At 46.3% G+C, this 21,458-nt stretch overlaps 1 protein-coding gene across 8 annotated transcripts; it reads left to right on the top strand.

The window, feature by feature from the left end:
- The first annotated feature begins 4,077 nt into the window (after positions 1 to 4,077).
- Positions 4,078 to 20,022, top strand: si:dkey-89b17.4 (zinc finger protein 646). 8 transcript variants are annotated; one of them, XM_062532438.1, is made up of 5 exons: positions 4,078 to 4,195; positions 8,689 to 8,790; positions 9,205 to 11,553; positions 12,110 to 13,303; positions 14,738 to 20,022. In XM_062532438.1, the coding sequence occupies exons 3-5, from the start codon at positions 9,314 to 9,316 to the stop codon at positions 15,768 to 15,770; spliced, it is 4,467 nt and encodes a 1,488-aa protein (XP_062388422.1). In that variant the 5' UTR covers positions 4,078 to 4,195; positions 8,689 to 8,790; positions 9,205 to 9,313; the 3' UTR covers positions 15,771 to 20,022. The 8 variants fall into 8 exon arrangements, with proteins under 8 accessions (XP_062388422.1, XP_062388423.1, XP_062388421.1 ...); XM_062532439.1 differs by having other exon boundaries at positions 4,091 to 4,189; XM_062532437.1 differs by lacking the exon at positions 4,078 to 4,195 and adding an exon at positions 4,366 to 4,535.
- Positions 20,023 to 21,458: the final 1,436 nt, after the last annotated feature.

The raw sequence follows: 21,458 nt of genomic DNA on the forward strand, positions 1-21,458 counted from the left end.
GTTCCCCAAACAAAGTCTCTCTGGGAATGCTGAAGGGAGGGGCGAGCTACATCTGTTTGGTCTTTGATTAAATAATATATGTTATTTTGGACAAAAGCGTCTGCTAATCATTTTAAATCATAAACATAAACAAATGTGACTTCCGCTGCAAAGTTTTCTGTCAAACTGCCCCTCCAACACATTTTCCATATATTCCATATATGAAAAAGTGACTTATAATTACCAAGTCTTACTTCTTAATTTATGTTAACTCAAAGAACAATAATAAACACAAATATTATGCAAATATTTAACGTCATAGTGAAACACTTTCAAATGTCCACTCCAACACATTTAACATGAGCATTTTCAACGACCTGTTGCCATGAAAAAAAATGTGTTTTTTTTCCCGCTCGTATTAAACAAACATATAAAAACCCCTAAATAATGATATTTCAAAACGGTGTAACTTTTAGGCCTCATGAAACAAAGTACTTACTCTGATGAAATGACGTTTCTCCCCCACCATGATCCACAATTATCGGCAGGCATCCCTGGAACAGTTGAGTGAAAGGAGATACAAAATTGTCTTTGGGCAATATATTTTTGAAAGGAGACAAATAAATTATGAAAAACAAAGATACACAAGACCTGCATATTTACACAAAGAGGCGATGCATGGGCATCCCTGCACGGTTCCCAAAAGCCTTAGAACAGTCCCACAACATCACAGACCCTCCACAATAATTAGGCATGGGGTTCTTTTCAGTAGTCATTCGTACACCAAACCCACCTCTGGTGTTTTTAATTTGCAATTCTAATGTAATCTGACAATATTACACAATTCCAGACAAAGTTGCTAGCATTCAGTAATTCCTTTCAGTTACATTTGAAATTAAATACTGTAATAGGAAAGGCATGGAGGTCACTTTTGAATGTTTTTTGGAGACTTTGAACTGTCCAGTCGACTTAACTGTGCATGTAAACTAATTTGCATGCATTTGTCTTTGCCTCTCTTACCATCCTCACTGGTGGTGTCTTGCCTTGTGGTGGCAAGATAAACATGGCTCTTTGTCCAAGCAAGTTGGTGACATTTGTGGAACTTTTTAATTGCTGTTTTGACTGTAAATATGGGCATTTTTAACATGGAGGTGAGTGGAACGATTCCAATTCCTTATGCGCTTAGTGGAGCTATACATGCCCCAAGTTTCATGTGAACCAGTGCTGCTAGTCCAAGGAATGGTCGATTGAAAACTGCTTGGGAAAAAGTGGATCAAAAACTCAAAGGAAATCTGTATGACTGCACTATGCTTATAGCACGAGTGTCCGTTTGTTATTTATGACAAAAGAAATGCATGCCACTGTACCAGGACAAAGCTATTACTGAGATCATTATGGCAGAAAAAAAAAACCCAGTTTACCAACATTTTGTGCTATTTTGACTGACATCAAATTGCTCCTTAAATTCTTCGCCTTGTGTCCTGAATCTGATAACAATGACTCAAATCAGAAAATCCCTGTGATTTCTGTTACATTCAACATAGCTTGGCGCTTTGTATAGCAGCAATCTTCCATTTTGGTAGATTCCACTTATTTCTATGTGACTTCAAAAATGGTGTTTAACTGTTTCAAACACATTTTTTTTTAAAAAAAATAACAAGTTGCAACACCTCTGTCAACTGCAATCATGGGATCATATATTTTGCAATTACATGATTGTTATCTGTGTCCTGGAAGATAACTATCCACATTACAATGTTGCTGTATGAAGCAAGTGACACTGAAATACACGCCCAGCTGAAGTGGTAGCGTGATTACTGCTGCTGCACAACTGCTTATGGGGGTGACGCACAAAAACATGCCCACACCACCCCCAGCCCCCACATTCCTCAGAGGCCTCTGAGTAGGGGTGGGCATTCTTCTTCACAGAGGGGCTGGTGTTAGTGCAGGTTTGCTCTACGACTGAACAGACACACAAGCGTGCGCGCGCGCGCGCACACACACACACACACACACACACACACACACACATATGGACTGGTGTTGGTGCAGGTTTGCTCTGTGACTGAATAGACACACACGTACACACACGTACACACACACACACACACATGGACTGGTGTTAGAGCAAGTTTGCTCTACGACTGAACAGACACACAAGCGCACGCACACACACACATACTTACACGGACTGGTATTATACTAGTTTGCTGTGAGACTGAACACAAGCATGCATACCACACCCACACAAACAAGCTGATGTTGGTGCAGGTATATTCTCTTAACACACACTAGCACACACACCTGCTACTACTCACTACTTTGAACTGATTACTAATCTTGAGTGGGGGGTGAAGATCTTGGCTCTAGCACAGTATACTGCTACTCAACTGGAACTAAACAAAATAAGGAACAAAGCAAACCTCCCAAGCCCTTAACTCGGCCCCGTCTAGAAATCAGACAAGTCCGTTGGACTGGACCCTCCAAAGGTCTCAGATATCAGCCGAAGAAAGAGGCTCAGGTTTCCAAGCACGGCCTCAGATGAGAGGAAACCCCACTCTCCACTGGGAGAGCAGGCACGGTGGCATACTGCTTCAACAGTCCTCTACTGCACTGCAGGGCACATGAAGTGAGAGCACTGAGAGTCTTTCACAGATAAAGGAATGCACCTTCAAACTGCATTGTACGGTACGCGTACAATGGCAGAAATATACGTACATTTTGAATGTATTAGAATAATAAGCATATACTGTAGAATAATTCATATCCTGTACGCCTACACGGAAAATAATAAATAAGGTATAAATTGGATATTATGGATATTATGGTTTAAGACCATGCCCCCTAAAAGTATAGGCTATTGCATTGGTATGTACAGTGTGGATGAAAACGCCCCAATGTACAAACCCCATATATTTTGGGTTGTGTAATTCCATGATCCAGCTAAACGTCCACTGCAGTCTTCTGATGACTGTCTGCTGTGTCGACCATCCATTAACTATGAGAGGTCATAGTCGAGACTCTTTTCCTCAGAGATTCCTTGTAGGTGGAATGGGTTACAGTACTTCTACGTTTGTGTAATAGCTATGAGATTTTCAGGAAATGTTTGAAGACTCAAATGTTCATCTTGCGCTTAATTAAATTACAGTTATTATAACTCTTGTTTCTGCAACTCAGTTATTGTTTGCATATATATGGGTTTTGTTAATAAAACTGATTATTTTCATTGTTGATGTTTGATATTGTTATACTAACTCTATTTGAAACTATTATTTGTAACTGTTCATGTTGTTTGCTGTAGCCTATCTAAAGTAGGCCTATCCAACTTCTGGATGCAGCATAGCCTAGGCCTAGGCCTAACATTATCTGGCACTTATGCACACTGTGCATGGTCAATCCTTATTTTCTCTATTACGACAAGAGTCAACGCAAATTAATAGGCCATTCATACAGTATCAAACTGGCCTGTTTTTTTGTGACAAGGATAGACTTTACACTATTACCCCTGATCACTCTTAATATGCTTCTCAATGTTGTAATATTATTATTATTAATCTGTAATCAATTATTTCACTATATGGGCGAGGGAAATCAATTCATCCTCCAAATAGCCTAAAACATTGGAATTAAGAATGGTTTGAAACCTGTTACACTTGACTGTTAAATGTCTGGAGACCTTATTAGTGGATAAAACCACAGCACCTCTGTTTTTTCATGTCTTGTCTTCAGCATCAAACCTTTGGGGGAAAAATGCCATGTGTCGGCTAATGGGTGTGGCCACACGGATCCAACTCGATAGCATGAACACACACCACAATGAACACAAGACCGATTTGATATCTATATGTTTTATTTTCTGAATTTATTCTCCACTCAAATCAATAAACTGTCTTAAGAAATCAAAAAAATGTTTTGGGTCATTGTTAATGCAATCCCTTAAACGACATGTTAAATGTATAATTATTAACACACAATATTTCCATCGCAAAACCCATTCCACTGGCTATTATATGGGCATATATGCTGTAAATGGTCCCTTTCTAATAGAGACCATATTACACTGCCGAGAGACTGACCAGAGCCATTAAACAGCCAAGGATGTGACCTCATAATGTCATTTCCTCGAGGTCCACGAAGCAATGGCTGTGACCACGGCGAGTCGTTTTTGTGCTACGCATTGAGATGGAGATGCGTTTCCAAGATGGCTAAGGTTCGTGTAAGTATAGCTCGTGTATTTCATCGTTTATGATAATCTAAATGTGAATGGATCGTTTTAACACCAAAAATTCAATAATATTCAATCGTACACATTGTTTAGAAACGTTACCGACTCCAACCCATCCTGCGCAGCGTGACGCGCTGAAGTACGTCTGCAGCCTCATCTTCATTCGGCTAGCAGGAAGTATGTTGAATAGGTGGGAAGAAAAAAGACCGAGAAGAACCAAAGTCGGTGGTTGATCTAGGGGAAAAAATCCAAATGGCTAGTCTATGAGCTTGTTAATTTCGCGCGCTCAGATAGGGTTTCGATCACCCCACTCATTATCGTCTCGGAACGGGTAAGTTAAGGAAGTTAAAACGTCTGTAACAAGATGATGTTCATCATTCGTTCACCGCTTATTTGCCGTGATCTTTGTTGATTCCGTGCTAACTAGCGTGCTAGCTCCCGTTAGCCTGAATGCTAAAAGCCGAGCAAATATAGCAATATTTAAAACTTAATGCGTTGATAAATATGGACGATTAGAAGCACCTAGAAGATGAACGCAAGTATATTAATGGATTTTCTGCATTTATATCTGTGTAGGGTATGTCGTTTTTGTTTGTGCTTGCAAATTTCATGGTTAGCTACTCTCAATGCAGCAACTTCCGTTTTCCTCTCGGTTAGCACCGTGGGGGGTAGCTAGCGGGTTAGCACAGCTAGTTAGCATCCTAGCCAACCCTACACAAAACCTAAAGCAAGTTTAGCTAGCTAGCTACCGTTAGTCAACGCATCTCCTGAAGAATTCAGGCGGGCACACTGGTAATATATGTATCTATTACATTTTGTTCTCTGATTTATTCTCCATGATGATCGGAACTGGACATTCATGGAACCGTTATGTAATATCTCCAGATTGGTTGATTTTCACACTTGACCTAGCTAGCCCTTTAGCCAACTAGCTAATGTTAGCTAGTTTATGTTTACACAGCTAAATTGCTATCAATGAATTACAAATATGCCGTTTTGATGGTAAATAGCTATTGTTGCCCAATCTGTTGCTGCGTATCGTGTGTTTACATCGTTGGATTGCAAGTCTATCATGAAGATGCTCGCATCTTTAAAAAGAAAATTTCGAACAACGCGAGGTGGTTGCTCGGTCCACCGGCCTTGACGTTGCCTAATTTGGGGAGTCGTCTAGGGGAAAATAACACGGAATGTCGCGCGGAACGGTGGCAAATAGACCCCCGCTTTGTCCGAATAAATCCATAATGTGTGGACTTTGGTGGGAAAGACAAATGAAGGTCATTGCGAAATATATCGCGCACATACGCCTAAGTTGGATGGCTGCAAATTCCAAAATATATCACCGTTTGTCGAACGCGCCTTCCATTTTCATTGTCGAGGTGTTTGGCCAGCTAGCTGCTAGCCATTAGCTAGGTCGTTCGGTAAACAGACATTTCGTCGAAGGTATCTCCACTTAGTGTGGCCAAGGTGGAACATCGAGTCGCCTACCTCCCCATAATTCGCGTGTAATTGGAAAATCTTTTACCCGAATCTTGAAATAGGCAAAGATTGTAAAATGAATGGAACTTTTTATCGACCGGAGAATTTACATATGAGCGCGCCTTATATCCAGTTACAATGTAGCACCTCGCGGGAAAGCAGAATTTTTAAATAATGTTGCTTTTTGTTAATTTGTGTCGAAATTATACGAATGTTTGAACGTTCCCCACCTTCGTGCACCTCATAAGTATATTTTAATGCACATTTAGCCGCCCATTCTTAAAACCCGTTGCACATCTGGCGTTTTCAGGTCGTTGCAGACCGCACAACAGCCCCTGCGCTGTGTAAACATCTCTTAAAAAATAAACGGCCAGGCTTGCAAACCTTAACACACGCACGCTTTTGGCGGTAGGAGTGTTTAAGTTGTTGACCACCACATGGTTCGCTTACTTGACGAATCAAATGTACAAAAATAAATATTAATAGACTTATTCATAGAAAACCTTATTTATTCTAGTGTAAATGGATGAAGAAGTAAGACCTCGTTAGATCACTGAGGCGATCCTTTTTAGATTACAGATGAGGGTCTCAAAGTGTAGTTGCAGATATTTTTTGTGCAACAGACCAGTATAGCTACATGTTTCAGTTACATAGAAACAATGAGCAGGTAATTCTGGATAACCTTTGCTTTTTCAAAAAGGTGCACAGAATGATGCATCCTATTCAGTGTTCAGTGGCCTATGTGAATTTGGAAATAAAGTACATACATTTATGTTTGGTTTTGCTGGGCAATATAGAATTTTATCCACATCTGTTTTGCATTCTGCTCCCATTCATACTGTTATGCTATGTAGCGCAGTTGAGATTTCCAAATTTGCATTATAAAATGCATCTCATTTCACACAGTACCTGTCCACCATTCTTCTGAGATGATAAAAAAAGGGGAAAAATCCTCAAAGTCCTGATTAAAAATATTCACTGAATTTCTGGAAGTATCCTAGATTATTTAACTCATTCTTCAATATGCTCAAATATTCTCTACGTCTGCACAACAATGCTCTCCCAACATGGAAAAGATTGGCCTCGCCAGCCATGAATATGTTTGCCTCCGAATGTAAACAACAGCTGACAGACAAGCGTAGTGGAAATGCGTTTTTTTTTTTTTTTTTTTTTCCCTCTCCCAGTTCTCCTCTGTGTGTGTGTGATGCTGGACCCATCTGGCATCTCGCTACACAGTTCTCGACAGACTCGGTGAGGCTAACGCATCCAGATGGCCTGGCATTGGTGCCGGTGGGTTAGGGTACCTACCCCGAGGGCACAGCGTCTCGCTCTCATTGGTGCAGCAAGACTCCCCCGTGTGGGATGAAAGGGTAGTCTGACGGAGGTGTCACCCACACCTCACACACCATAAGAAGGGAATACGCAGTGCGAGGAAGGGGGGAGGGGTGGGGAGCAGAAAACTGGAGGCCTCACTACTGAGCTTCAGCCTTGATCAAAAACCTGATGTTTAAATAAAAAAAAAGAAGGAAAAAAAATATACATAAACTTCAATTTCAACTGGCTGTCTATTCTCAAAAGGGCAAATTTTTTAATATTATGTTTTGTTGCATTTTTTCCATTTTAATAAAAAGGCATTGCAAGTAGTGCCGTGAAATTTGTTCACTGAGCTGGAATAATGCTCAATCATACAACATAAGTGGGGCAATTGTTCTGCCTAGTAAGCCAATCATTTATCATTTGAGCGGACGTGATACAGTGGCCTGTGTGTGGCCAATGTGGTTGAATCAACGTTCTCTGGATGAATATAGTAGGAACAAACAACAGCAAGACATTCCATCTCCCCAAAAATAGTAATTCTTATTTTTATTTTTATTTTTTATTTTTGCCATTTTATTTGCTAAGACTTGTAACAGGTTAGATGTAGGGTTCAACTGGGGCAGAGGGAACTGCCTAGTGGTATTCCATTCAGACAGAATGGAGGTGAGTGCCCTCTACCATCATTTTGACATAGTTTGTAATTGCTCAAGGTAGGTTCATACTTTGACTTCCATCTTGAACATTATTTTTTTCTTAATTTGTATGAAACAGCTAAGTGGACCAAATTGGCTGCCTTTTAAACAGATGTTATCATTTAACTCAATTTTTTATAATATTTGTATTAACATACAAGAATCTGTATAGATTGGTAATTAGCCTACTTTAGTGAACTTGTTTCATAATTGGGTAAAAAAAATGCATTATTTAGATTATAGTATGAAAGGCGGAATTGCGTGTTTTTTGTTTGTTTGTTTTTTTGCAATTTTTCTTTTTTCTTTTCTTTTTCTTTTTTTTATTTGAGGGTTCGTGGGGCGTCATGATGAACTGGGGGACAAAACTGAAAAAGCAGTTGGTTGGCATTTAAAACCAGCTTGTTGAACAACATTCACAAGTGTGTTTATAGGAATAACACATCTTCGTTGTATGACCGCCCTCATTTGGACATACAAGTCTGGACAGGTTAAAAGTTGCTGATGCCTCAAATAAGGAAGATGTACTCCTTTGTCTAAATCTCAAAACTAACCCCAGCAACACATTTTGCTTATCAGATGGAAAGATAGACTAGTATGTAGTCACTTGCATAAATAAGTATACAAAGTAGGCTAATTAGCATATCAATATCAGATTGTTCAAAACCCTGTAATCAACACGATTTCTGTGAGTAATGTTCATGTTTTATGTGCAGCAATCGACATGCATGGTCATAATTAAATCAATATACATAAATTTGCATACATTATGGTAATGTACTTATATGTGATCATTGTAATTTCTCCTAATGAGAATGTTAGCTCAGAAGTTTTTCAATGAATGAATAATCACTGTTACTTTTTGATGATTGTATTACAAATCTATCTATCTATATATATATATAAATGCACACATTGAGTACACTTTTTTGTAAAAGATTTCCAAACAGTAACCACCTTCTCTCTCTCTCCCTCTCTTCTCTCTCTTGTGTGTCTCCACAGGTCTGCTCCAAGTGACCAGCCACATCCTGGACGCACTCTCACTGCGCTGCTCTTGCGGGGTTGGAATTGAATGGCCAAGAGGAGAGAATATCTGTGAATCAGGTAACAAAATGGCTGACACCACAGAGGCTGAGAGCTGAGCAGTCATTCGTTGCCCCCTTTTGTTCTTTGTTTTCGAGGAGCGTTTTATGTGGACTTCTCCCCTTCCCATTTCAATTCACTGAACATGGCCATGCATGATCTCAGTCGTGCTAAGGGGTTTCCTTGTAAAGAGTGTGACATGATTTGCCCCAGTACCCCCAGCCTCTTGGAACACATGAAAGCACATTATCAGCAAGAGGAGAGCGGTAGATTCGATTGTGAACAGTGTGGACGCGTCTTTAAGCACGCCAATAGCCTGGCTAGCCACAAGAAGTCCCACGAGGTGGGCTCTTTCCAGTGCCCTGTCTGCACCCGTACTCTGCCCAACGCTCTGGCTCTGAAGAATCACCTGCGTATCCACACTTTGTCCCCCAGTGCCCAAGCCGAGGAGGACAACGACGAGCCGGTCGAAGACGAGAGGGACTACGGACTAGCCCAGGACCTGTCCGACACGGGCTTCCGGAGTCACCTGAACAACAGCGGGATGATGGGCCACGACCACGACGGCCAGAACGACAAGCAGAAATCGCCCGGATCCGAAGACGCCTGGGACCGCCCATTCAAGTGTGACCAGTGTGAACGCACCTACAGACACCACGGTAGTCTGGTGAACCACAAGAAATCTCATCAAGAGGGTGCGTTTAAGTGCGCCATTTGTTACAAGCAGTTCAATAACTTAGCAGCCCTTAGCGCGCACGAGCGCACCCACTCCAAGTTCAAGCCTCCGGGCTTGTCTATGAGCGGCGGACTTGCCGACAGCCAGTCAGACAGCCGCGCCGCACTGAGCGACGACATGGCCTCCTGCTTCTGCCACCTCTGCCAGGTGGCGCTGCCCAACAAAAATGACTTCCAAGAGCACATTCTCTTGCATAACGCAGCCTCCTCCTCCCTGGGGCTGACCCGGGGATTCCCGGGCATCGTGCCACATAACCTGAGCACGGTGCGCTCCCCCGGGGTGCACCCGTACACCCCCACTCTCGGGGACCCCTTGCCGCTGCCCCCCTTGACCGACAAGCGCTACGACCAGATGCTGGGCCCCCCAGTGAACAACCCCATATACACGTGCGCGTACTGCGGGGCCGGGCACCCCGACCTGGAGAGCCTGAAAGTTCACTACCTGACCCATGACCCGCACCCCCCGCCGCACGCCCAAGACGGCCCCTCGATCCTGAACACCGACAGCCTGGGCTCCAACTCCCAGCCGTCGGTGTCGTCCCCCGGAGCAGGTGAGTCCCGGGGGGGCCAGTCGTCCTCAGTGGATGACGGCGACCGTAGGTTTAAGTGCAATGAGTGCGGCAAGAGCTACCGCCACGCCGGCAGCCTGGTCAACCACAAGCGCTGCCACCAGACTGGGCACTACCAGTGCACCATCTGCTGCAAGCAGTACCCGCACCTGGCCGCCCTGCACAGCCACCTGCGCAGCCACAAGACCAGGCCCGGCTCGCAGGGCCTCAACAGCGAGGGCGACTGGCTGTCCCCCGAGCCCCTCACGCTGGACTCCCAGCAGGGCTTTGTCCACTCCCAGGACCAGGGCAGCGGCGCCACCACCCCCATCTCCCTGCCGGGCAACCTGGGCGACGCCGCCCACTTTGTGCCCGATGGCGGCCACAGCAGCGGCCTGGACTCGCTGGAGTTCCACGACCGCTTCGACGGCTCGCTGTCCCAGGGCAACTCGGGCCACTCCCCGCTGCCCCAGAGCCACCGGCAGGCCGACCGGCACATGTGCGCCGACTGCGGCGAAATGTACTCCGACATCTCGGGCATCAAGTCCCACATGTGCCCGCAGCGGCGCCAGCAGCAGCAGGGCGGCATGTCCAACGGCTACATGGGCTACCACGGCCAGGGCGGCTCCATGCCCAGCGGCAGCATGAAGGACTCCGGCGGCCAGAGCCGCGGCCAGGACCAGATGCAGTACAACAGCGGGGGCGGCGGCGGAGGCCGCGGGAGCAGCGGGGGAGGAGGCGGCGGGGGGCACTCTCACGGCGGGGGCCACGGAGGCGGCGGCGGCGGCGGCAAGCGCATGGACAACAAGGGCGACGACGACGACGACGGCGAGGTGTACCAGTGCTCGGTGTGCGGCAACCACTACGCCAGCCTGCGGGCGCTCCGCAGCCACTTGCGTAGCCACGGCAGCATCCAGGGCGGCAACCAGGGCGCCGGGCCCTCGGCGCTCTCCCCCACCAGCGAGCAGGAGTGGCGCCGGCGCCAGGAGGCGGGCGAGAGCGGCGGCCTGATGATCTGCAGCACCTGCGGCCAGAGCTTCTCCCGCAAACAGGACCTGGTCAACCACCAGCAGCTGGTGCACGGCATCACGCGCCCCGACTCCGGCGCCGGCATGAGCTCCGGCGGCGGCTCGTCCAGCAACGGCAAGATGGACGGCCGCAGCCACATCTGCGTGGATTGCGGCATGATGTTCGCCGACCGCCACCACCTGGTCACTCACCTGTGCCCGGGCAAGGCCAGGGGCAGCGGGGCACTGGGGAAAGGCATGAACGGGGCCAAGGGCATGACAGGGGGCGCAGGCACCAGCAGTGGGTCGTTTGGCGATGGCGAGCGCCCCCACAGGTGTGACCAGTGCGGACGGAGCTACCGGCACCCTTGCTCTCTGCTTAACCATAAGAAGTCGCATAAGACTGGTGTCTTCCGATGCCTGGTCTGCCAGAAACGCTACTACAACCTGCTGGCCCTCAAGAACCATCAGAGGACCCACTTTGACCTTAAAAGGTTAGCCATCTTTGCATGTGTTTCATTTTTTTCTTTTCCTTTTTTTTTTTTTTTTTTGCTTTGCTTTTTTCGTTTCTTTGGGGTTCTTTGTGTAAGTGTGTATGTGTGTGTATGTATGTGTTTTTTTTTTTCTCGTTTTTGTTTTTCATTAAGTTGTTCATATTGCTCACCTTTGTTTTACATTAAGACCTCATGTAGCTTCTAATCTTTGTAGGAATGGACTTGAATCTGCCACTAAAAAAACTGTTTGACTGTTGCTGAAATTCTCGAGAGGGCAACGGATGTTTTTGTTTATGTGACTATGCAAAGGAAAAAATCAGCTCATGAATGGTTGCGTTTTTTCCCCCCTAACATCTGTATCTTGTTGGTGATTTGTATAAACATGGCATTGAATTTTTCCCCCCCTCTGTAGTACACGGTTTCTGCGCATATGGCTTTTAACTTTTTTTAAAACAAAACAAAACAAAAAGAAATGTTTGGTGTTTGCTGTGTTGTTGTTGTACCTTACTACTTTATCTAATTCGACGCTCTGTTTGTGTGTTTCACTCTGTTGTAGGCACAAGTGCGAGGAGTGCGGCAAGGCTTTCAAGATACAGAAGCAGCTGGTGAACCACCTGAGGCTCCACGAGGAACACCGCGCCAAGAACCAGGTCCGCCAAGGCATGAATCCCAACGGAGGCCGCTACGAGGGGGGTCCGTCCCAGATGCAGCCCATGAACCAGGGCCGCGTGCAGAACCCGGGGAAGTACCAGCACCACGGGCAGCACGGCGGGCACAGCCAGCACGGGCAGCACATGCACCAGCAGCACGGGCAGCACGGCGGCGGCGGCGGGCACCAGGGCTTCAAGAAGCCCTACGAGGGCGGCCCGGGCACCTCTCGCCCGCCCAACCCCGACGACCCCGAGGGCAGGCGCCCGTTCGCCTGTGACCAGTGCGGCCGCACCTACCGCCACGCCGGCAGCCTGGCCAACCACAAGAACCTGCACAAGACGGGCGAGTACCACTGCAACGTGTGCAACTCCACCTACCCCAACCGCCTGGCCATGAAGAACCACCTGCGCATGCACTTCGCCATGAAGAAGTTCACCTGCCCAGAGTGCGGCCGCGGCTTCCGCACCCAGCGCCAGCTGGAGACCCACACCTCCAACCAGCTGTGCAAGGACCTGCCGGGGCCCAGCGGCCAGGGGCCCGTGGCCGACTACGAGTGCGACGGCTGTGGCGAAGGCTTCGCCACGGCCACCGACCTGGCCTCGCACGACTGCCACGCCTCCCAGATGCCCTCGTCCTCCGCCTCCCTCAACAGCTCCAGCCTGAGCATGGAGACGGGCGAGCTGGGCTCCCCGGAGCGCGACGAGCGCCCCTTCGCCTGCGACCTGTGCGGCTGCGCCTACAAGCACGCCAGCAGCCTGCTCAACCACAAGAACACGCACAAGACGGGCAACTTCAGCTGCTCCTTCTGCGACAAGCCCTACACCAACTACATGGCGCTGCGCAACCACATGCGCATCCACACCCAGAAGAAGCGCCACATCTGCAACACGTGCGGCAAAGCCTTCCGTCTGGCCCGCTTCCTCCGCAACCACCAGAGGGTCCACGAGGAGGGCCACACTCGCTTCGGCTGCCCCAGCTGCGGGAAGAGCTTCCAGGGGAGGTCGGGCCTGGCCCGCCACCGCTGCGGGGACAACCAGGTAGGCAAGGAGGGCAGGAGGAAGGCCTCAAGCGCGCGGGAGGGAGAAGAGTGCCGGTTCACGTGAGTTTTCGTCTGTTGTTCGTGATTCTTGATGTGAAATAGAAAAGATCACAGGTCTCTACGTGTCTTATTACAGGTATATGATCTCCAATCCGGCTTCCTCGGGACCATACGCGTGCCGGAATTCGGATTTTTCTGAAGTTTGGACAGTTTATTAGTGGAGAACAGATAAGTCACCCCCCCTTTGCTTTCAGTTAGCAATATGCATTAGAATACTAGGTTATCGTAACAAAACAACAACAAGCAAAAAAAAAAAAAAAAGCAAAAAAAGGTTTTAAATTGAAATGTTTTGCATAGTCAAATTGTGTTTTTTACATTTTGCTCACTTTTTCCAATTCCCAAAGTAACCCCAGTCCCATTGTCACTCCTCAATTTATGATGTCTGTTGGTACCAATTTGAAAATGTTTGTAGTGTGCTTACTTTGTGTGATAGGCCATTGTTTTCTTTTGATTTGAATCATTTGTAGATATGTCAGTAGTCTTAGGTAGGTAGTGCTAGAATAAGAAATGTATTTCAGATTCTAGATCTATATCTGATTGTGTGTGTAGTCTATAGCCTAGTTGTTGTCATGGGCCTAATGCCAGCCATTGAGCCCACCATGTTTGTATGTAGTCCTTAAGCCCCCAACATTTCTAAATTTCAGTTGGGGGGAAAGAAACAGATTATTTGTCTTCCATTCTTTCAAAAATAATTATTATTTGATTTTAAATGTATCAGTAAATTTTTTATTTTTTAGCTCCTAGAGGATGAGCCGTAGGAACAGTCAGGCCATATGCACCTATGAAGACAGTGTAGTGCCATGCCCATATAAGGACAGACTGCATAGCTCCTTCAGATTAGTGAGTGAATCAGTATCGCCATCTGCTGTCTAGGATGGTAAACAGCAGCTGGTCTTCACCATCAGATTAAATGCAAGCCCTGCAGATGCAGTAGCCTATTTGGCCATTTTGTCCTGCCTGTGGACACTTAACACTTTATTTAATATGATGATGTTTCCATTGATTTTACAACTTAGAAGTCTCCCTAAGTCCAAGTTTGGGCTGGGATGGAGTTTGGGCAGCTGGATTCAAGATCATATACCTGTACTGTGCATTTCTGACCAGATACCCTCTAACCACAGATGACACACCCTTAGGTGGACCACACCGCACTTAGAATGACTTGAAGTTGACTAACCCGAGAAGACCTATGTAGTTTAAACGAGGTTTACTAACACATACAGACATGAAGTGGAAAAGGGGTGTTCTTCAACGTGAACGTTCAATTAACGGCTACTCTCCTGCCCCTCTTCTCCCCTCTCTCTTTTTCTCCCCTCTTCCCCTTCCCCTCTTCCCCTTCCCCTCTTACCTCTCCCTCTCCTCTTCCTCCTCCTCTCCTCCTCTCCCTCCTCCTCCTCCCCTGTGTGTGTCTGTTCCTGTTGTGGATCTCCACAGATGTGAACAGTGCGGCCGCTCCTACCGTCACGCCAGCTCCCTCCTCAACCACAAGAACACCCACACCGTCGGCATCTACCACTGCGCCGTGTGCCTCAAGACCTACTCCAACCTGCTGGCGCTCAAGAACCACCGGCGCATCCACTCCGAGACGCGCCGCCACCGCTGCCCCGAGTGCGGCAAGGCCTTCCGCGTCTCCTCCCAGCTGCAGAACCACCGCCGCGTGCACCTGAAGGAGCGGGAGCTGGCCTGCACCCTGTGCCAGCGCAGCTTCCCCAGCCAGGCCAGCTTCCGCCTCCACCAGGAGATGCAGCACGGCATCGCCCGCAAGCAGCCCCAGCAGCACCATCACCACCACCACCACCACCACTCCCACTCCTCCGGCGGCGGCGGCGGGGGGATGTCTCACGGTGGTGGTGGTGGTGGTGGTGGCGGAGGAGGAGGAGGGGACTTGGGCTGGGGCTCTGGGCTCGACCTGACTCTCATGCAGGCCCAGGGCCTGGATCCCAACGGGCTGCCCAAGCTGACGCCTTCCCTGCACGGCCCCGGGGGTAGCGGCTCGTCCCGCGGCCGTGACGGGGATGCGTCGGGCTCGGGGTCCTCGTTGCGCAAGGCGCACGTGTGCGACCAGTGCGGGCGCGGCTACCGCCACGCCAGCTCGCTGCTCAACCACAAGAACAGCCACAAGACGGGCACCTACTTCTGCAACTCGTGCCAGAAGGAGTTCTCCAACCTCATGGCCCTCAAGAACCACCGGCGCATCCACACGGAGCCCAAGCGCTACCAGTGCCCCGACTGCGGCAAGGCCTTCCGCGTCTCCACCCAGCTCATCTGCCACCGCCGCATCCACACCAAGGAGAAGCCCTTCTCGTGCCAGCAGTGTGACAAGCGCTTCTCCAGCAAGTCCAACCTGCGCCACCACCAGAAGGTCCACTGGAGCAGCTCGGCGCCCACCGCCAACACCAACACCACCAGTTTGGGCAGCATGGGCGCCGCCAACTACCTGGGTATGCCCGCGGGCCCCTTCATATAACCCAAACACACACACGCACACCAATACACACACCAGAGTGTCTGTGGTGGCCGGCTGAGAGTGTGTGTGCGCGTGTGTGTGTGTGAGAATGTCCTTTGAGGGTTGGGGGGAGGAGAGAGTGTGGGGGGATTGGAGGCTTGTGAGTGGTTTTTGTTTTTGTTTTTGTTTGTTTTTGTTTTTTGTTTAATCTGGGTGGATTTAATTTAGACATGCCAAGAGTTTAGCTCTGTGTTACTTTATTTTTTGTCCCCCTGTGTTTGTATTATTCTCATTATTATCATTATCTTTATTTTCTTTTGTTTGTGGGGAAGTGCCAAACGTGCCCCTCTGCTCCCCTCCTCCTGCCGCCCCTCCTCTCCACCTCCTCATGCACACCACACCGCTCATCTCCGCTAGCAGCTAGCCTCCCTCCGCCCCGCTCCCTCCCGCAGAACAGGGCATGCTGGGTAGCCTCACAGGCCCCCCCCCCCCCCGACACGCACGACACCCAGGAGGCACCATGGACTGTGTGTGGATGTGAGCATGTTCGCATGTTTGCGTGTGTGTCTCTGCGTGTGTGTGTGTGTGTGTGGGTGGGCGGCTGTGGTCTGGGGTGGGATTCAAGGCCCTTTAGGACTCTGGTGGTTTAAATGAACTCAGGTTGGACCTGCATGTGCCCTCCCCCACACAAAAATAAGATAACCTCATCCTGTCACCGTGGCGACTGACCGACCTTACCTCTGCATTCCCATGATGCTCTCTGCCCCGATGGCCTTCTGGTTGTGGGTGGCCGCCTCCCCTGGATAAAATGCCCCCCCCCCCCTCGCTTTTGTTTTTTTTTTTGTTTTGTAGGGCAAGCTTTAGACTGTCGTTTGGAGCCCTTAACATGAACTGGGTTGTAAAACTGTACATGCTAAAGCAGCCGTTCTGGAGGACTGTTGCGCGTTACACAGTGCGACATGGCCAGCAGCTGGTCTATGACTGACCCTGACTGACCGTCAGCAAAGGGACGACGCCCTTAAAGTAAATGCCGATGCCTTTTTGTGATGCTGGTGGTGGAGGAAGGAGTGGTGTCACTGTAGCTTCTCTCTAAGCCAATCAATGAATACTACCACGAAGTCCAAAAAAACACGCCCCAATCAGATCAGGTGTACAAAATATTTCCGTTTGTAAAATGTTTTGTCATCACATTTCATCCCACACTCTGTCCAATTTCTCCTAGACGAAGCCTTGTGCATTATGCGTTTCTTATACGTACATATATAAATATATAAATATCTATATTACGAAGAAATCATGGTAATAACTAACAACTTCCAAACGAGATCTTGTAGGCACTAGTAATAATGTTGTTTGACATTGTATAGTGTTTCTTTTTTAAACTGAATGCTGTGGACAGAGTTGTCGTATTTCTCTGTTGTGTAGAACTGTACTGGGGGTGGGATGTGTTTCTTTTTAAGGTCTTTTTTTTCTTTTTGTAATCCCTTTTGATGTTCTAATTTTTTCTAACTTGTGTGTTTCTTGCAGCACGAAGATGAGCTTCAAACCGTATATTTCTGCAGACGACAGCATTGCGCTTAATGGGTTCACCGTGTACCTCCCCTTTTATTTTCAATATGTTGCTCTGAACCCATACTTCTAAAACCTGCGCCAAACTAGTTAGTGTATAGAAAGGATAGGTTGTGCTACAAAAAAATAGGAAAAAAAAAGACAAAGGAAAAAAAAAAGAACATGTATATTGATAGGCCTGTGCCAGCATTTGGTTTTACCTTGTATTGTATCGTACTTCTCACTGTATTATTTGCAGGAAGACTTTTATATAAAAAAAAGATCACTGTAGTACGCGTTTTATTTATATTAACACTTTTAACTGAAAAGAGAAAAAAAAAACGCTAGTTTTAGAACCTCCCATGTTAGGAGCTGTGTCGTACCAGATCCTATCCCCCCGGCCCTTCTTCCTTCATCTTAGCTCGCTTCCTGTGACATGCATTCTTCGTATACACGTGACTACGGAGCCGGAGGTGACGGACTCCTAATGAACACTCGTTACAGTGACTGTACCCTCCATCCTCTAAACTCTCTTTGTTATGCTTTTAAAGAAGAAGACGAAAAAAAAAAAAATGTTGTCTGTCCCTTGTACAATAAATCGGGGGAGCGTTATAATGTGTGTTTTTTGATTGCAGTACGATGAGTATTAAACGGATCACTGTAATGTTTTCTTGCCTTTCTCACACGTGATGTCGTGGCGGTTCTATTCCCCTTGCCCCCTCCCCTCCCCACCCCACCCCCCCTTACTGCCCCCACCCCCCTCTATGCCCTCTAACCCCCCCACATCCTTCATCACCAGCCCCTCCCCCTCCTCAGAATTGGACTTTCAATTCCACGCTCTAAGCTCACACTTTTAAGGGATGACTTTGTGAACTATTAAAAAAAAAAAAGAATCATTCAGTCGACCATATTTTAGAGTTTTGCTCTATTTTTTTTTTTTTTTTTTTTCTTTGTTTTGTTACACTTTTATCGTATCCCTTGTATTTATTAGTATTTCTTTTATTTAATTGCGTTTGACTATTTGAAGCTCAATGTGAACAGCTTGTGGACCTGGGAGCACTGGTGCTAGGAAGTCGATTCTATTTTGAGTGACAGTGATGTTCTGAGGAGTATTGTGATCACAAGTAGAGCACAGGAAGATTGTATATTTATGTACTCAAAACCTTCAAAATTTGTTCCCATTTGGATGGTTCAAAAGAGAAAAAAAGAAAACGTACAAACGCTTCCAAGTTGCAAAAATGGCTAGTTTCGAAAAAGGATTGGGACTTTGAACGAATATAAATATGTATTTTTAAGTTTTAACTTTTTTTTTTCCTCCTTCATGCATATATATATGTAATGCTGACTATACACTTTTTTTAAACTACATTTTGATAATTCATTTCCTAACAGAACCTGTTTGGATTATAACCTTAATGCTCTCAAGTAATGAAAATAAATAGCTAAAAAAAAAAAAAAAGCCTTGGTCAGTTGAATTGTCGTTGCTGAGAAGTTTGTCCCTTGCCTCATCCCCTACCCTCTGCCCAGACTTTGGCGACTAGCCAATCCCTGCCTAGTTAGGGCGGGGTCAGAGCATGAGTCTGCTTGTATCTGGGGCACAATGTTGTTGTGGAGCAAATCAAAATTGAATTCTTAGTGATCTGTAGTTGTATTCTCAATAAAGAGTTATGTTCCTGGTGGTAGTGGTTAGGGCTCCTGGTGCTGAGGCCTCATGTGAAATATGCTCATCTCTATACAGTCAGTGAAGCTGCCCTCTCCTGTAGTGGGGCAGCCTTATAGGAAGTAAAAAAAAAGCATTAAAACACTAAGCATGGAAAAGTGGTAACAAACCTCATTAAGTTACAAGTAGGCAAGGTGTAGGGCATTTTCATGTCTTACTGCCTTATCTTGCTGGTTGTATTGTTTTTTTTATTCTTTTCCCCCCAATGTATTCCATTGTAGATAATATTGACGTTATTTTTTTGCTGTGGAATATGGCATTCTGAAAAGGGGTTCCATAAATTGGTCATAGGTGCAACCGTTAAGTGCTGACTATAAATCCAGGAGCATTTTATAGAAACCGTGATTACTGGTGTTCGTCTATATGAACGTACTACAACCGAGCAAAACCAGCAACCATATCACCTCAATAAAACTAGAATGATCATGGATTACAAAATGGTTGTCATTCTATCTGAGCATTCCATTTCCATCTCGGATGATGTATGTGAACAAGGTGCAAAGGCTACAGATGTTCTTCAGTTGCATCAACTGGATATTTAGCTTCTACAATACAGTACACGCACCTACCCAGCCAACAGAGAGATGTAGATTTATTACAACACCTGCAACAGTTATGTTTTTTTTTGTGTTGGGGATCTTGGAGTGATGCATCATGAAGGACGAGGGAAGTTTTACGAGGTCATCTGGTTCTGGTCTCCCTGAGCAGTGGGCAGACAGCTCTGCTGGCCCTGACTGGTGTGGAGCCCTGCGGTGAGCTTCATACACAAACCCATCAGCTGATTGCCTGTAGTCGTGAATCAACAGATTAAATGCCTGATATCGTTAGTTAGGACCGTGAATTTGAACATCAAGTCATCGGAGATGTTGAACTTTTTTTCTTCTTTTTTCTTTTAAAGTGTTAACCAGTAGAAAGGCAGTTTCATGCTTATAAAATATGAGTTAAAAACTCTGATAAAGGCGTGATTGACCAAGATGACCGTACATCAATAAATCAGTTTCGGTTGTTATGTGAGCGGTGTGCTGCTTCTTCCCCTTCTTCATTGGAAGTTGGTGTGTGTGAAATGGCTGCATCTGCAGTAGAACTTCTGAGGGTGTGTAGTCTCCTACATTCTACAAAATAATGGGTCCAGTACCGTTTTTCCAGAGTGATGCCATGTAGAAGAACCTTTTACAGTGCTTCAAAGAACCACCAAGGCAACCTTTCGCCTGATGTAATGGTTCTCCACAGAATTATGATTCCATAGAACCATTCAGAAATTTAAAGATCCATCATTTAAGCACCTTTATTTTTTAGAGTCTACCTTATTGGGTATAAACATGGTTGGACGGTGAAATAACAGTTTGATAGATGAACCATCAGAACCACTGCAGATTTGCTGGATGTGTCCACTCATTTTGGAAGAGAAGGCCCGGTTTCCATAAAACCATAGACATGTTCTGTGCCTGAAGAGATGGACGCATGGTAAATGTGTGATTGATAAGAAAGTGTACTTCATATTTGACTGGAAAATACAAAGTACATTTCATGTAATGAAATGTATGTCTGGAGTCAAATCTGAGAATGCATCCATTTCACTTCCTGATTCGGAGTGATGGGTCACCTCTAAGAAGGTGTCTGATCAGGAAAAAATAATTTCTGACAGCTACCCAGTCTTTTCCCAATTTAGTCCTCCAATAGTTGAGCTGACATGAGCAAAGCAAAGAAACAACAGCACTCAGTTTTGAAGCCAAAAGAAATGTCAAGAAAGCCTTCAATTGCAAACATTAAAACGTGTGGGTGCCGTTTGTTATTAATTCAGTAATCTGGGTTTGTGAAATGCCCACCCTAGTGATTATGTTATTAAAACAACCATGGTTCTTAAGTTCATCGGTCAACAGGGTGATTCCTTCCATTTGCGTATATGTATGAAACCATTAAGGTGCTACCAGAGTCAGAATAAAACCGTTCAAAAATAAAACATGACATGCTTGGCTCTCTTGCAGACCTGAATGAGGTTAGATAGCCGAGATTGGAACTCTGGAACTTGGTAGCTCCTATGAAGGGAAGGAGTGCAATCACAAACCATTAATAATGATGGAAAGATGGCTCTTTGAGACTTGACTTCTGGGACTGTTGCCTCCCACGTGTGTGTGTGTGTGTGTGTGTGTGTGTGTCTCTGTGTGTGTGAGAGAGAGCTGGATTTATCCATGGCGGCCATGATGTCCCTGTGGAGTCCTGTAGTTGCTTCTGTGCCTGGGGGTGTGACTGTCTTTCCATAAGCTTGGCACCTCCAGGGAACACCCATGCCACCTCCACTGGAAACCTGAGGTAATAAACCGATCACTCGGAGCTAAAAACTGAAGAATTAATGGGTCAGATCTTCAATTCCCCTGCTGCGATTCCCACACTTTAGTTTGAGCTTTTCTGACTTCCATCTAACTCAACAACACTGAATTGGG

Source organism: Sardina pilchardus, chromosome 3 (assembly GCF_963854185.1).
Source record: "Sardina pilchardus chromosome 3, fSarPil1.1, whole genome shotgun sequence".
NCBI classification, from domain to species: Eukaryota; Metazoa; Chordata; class Actinopteri; order Clupeiformes; family Clupeidae; genus Sardina; species Sardina pilchardus.

What these genes read in the sequence shown, in the direction of transcription:
- si:dkey-89b17.4 (XM_062532435.1), top strand. Translation starts at nt 8,915, where the DNA reads ATGGCCATGCATGATCTCAGTCGTGCTAAGGGGTTTCCTTGTAAAGAG. An exon ending in ACCCACTTTGACCTTAAAAG is followed by an intron (nt 11,554 to 12,109) that starts GTTAGCCATCTT and finishes ACTCTGTTGTAG; the next exon opens with GCACAAGTGCGAGGAGTGCG. An exon ending in GGAGAAGAGTGCCGGTTCAC is followed by an intron (nt 13,304 to 14,737) that starts GTGAGTTTTCGT and finishes GGATCTCCACAG; the next exon opens with ATGTGAACAGTGCGGCCGCT.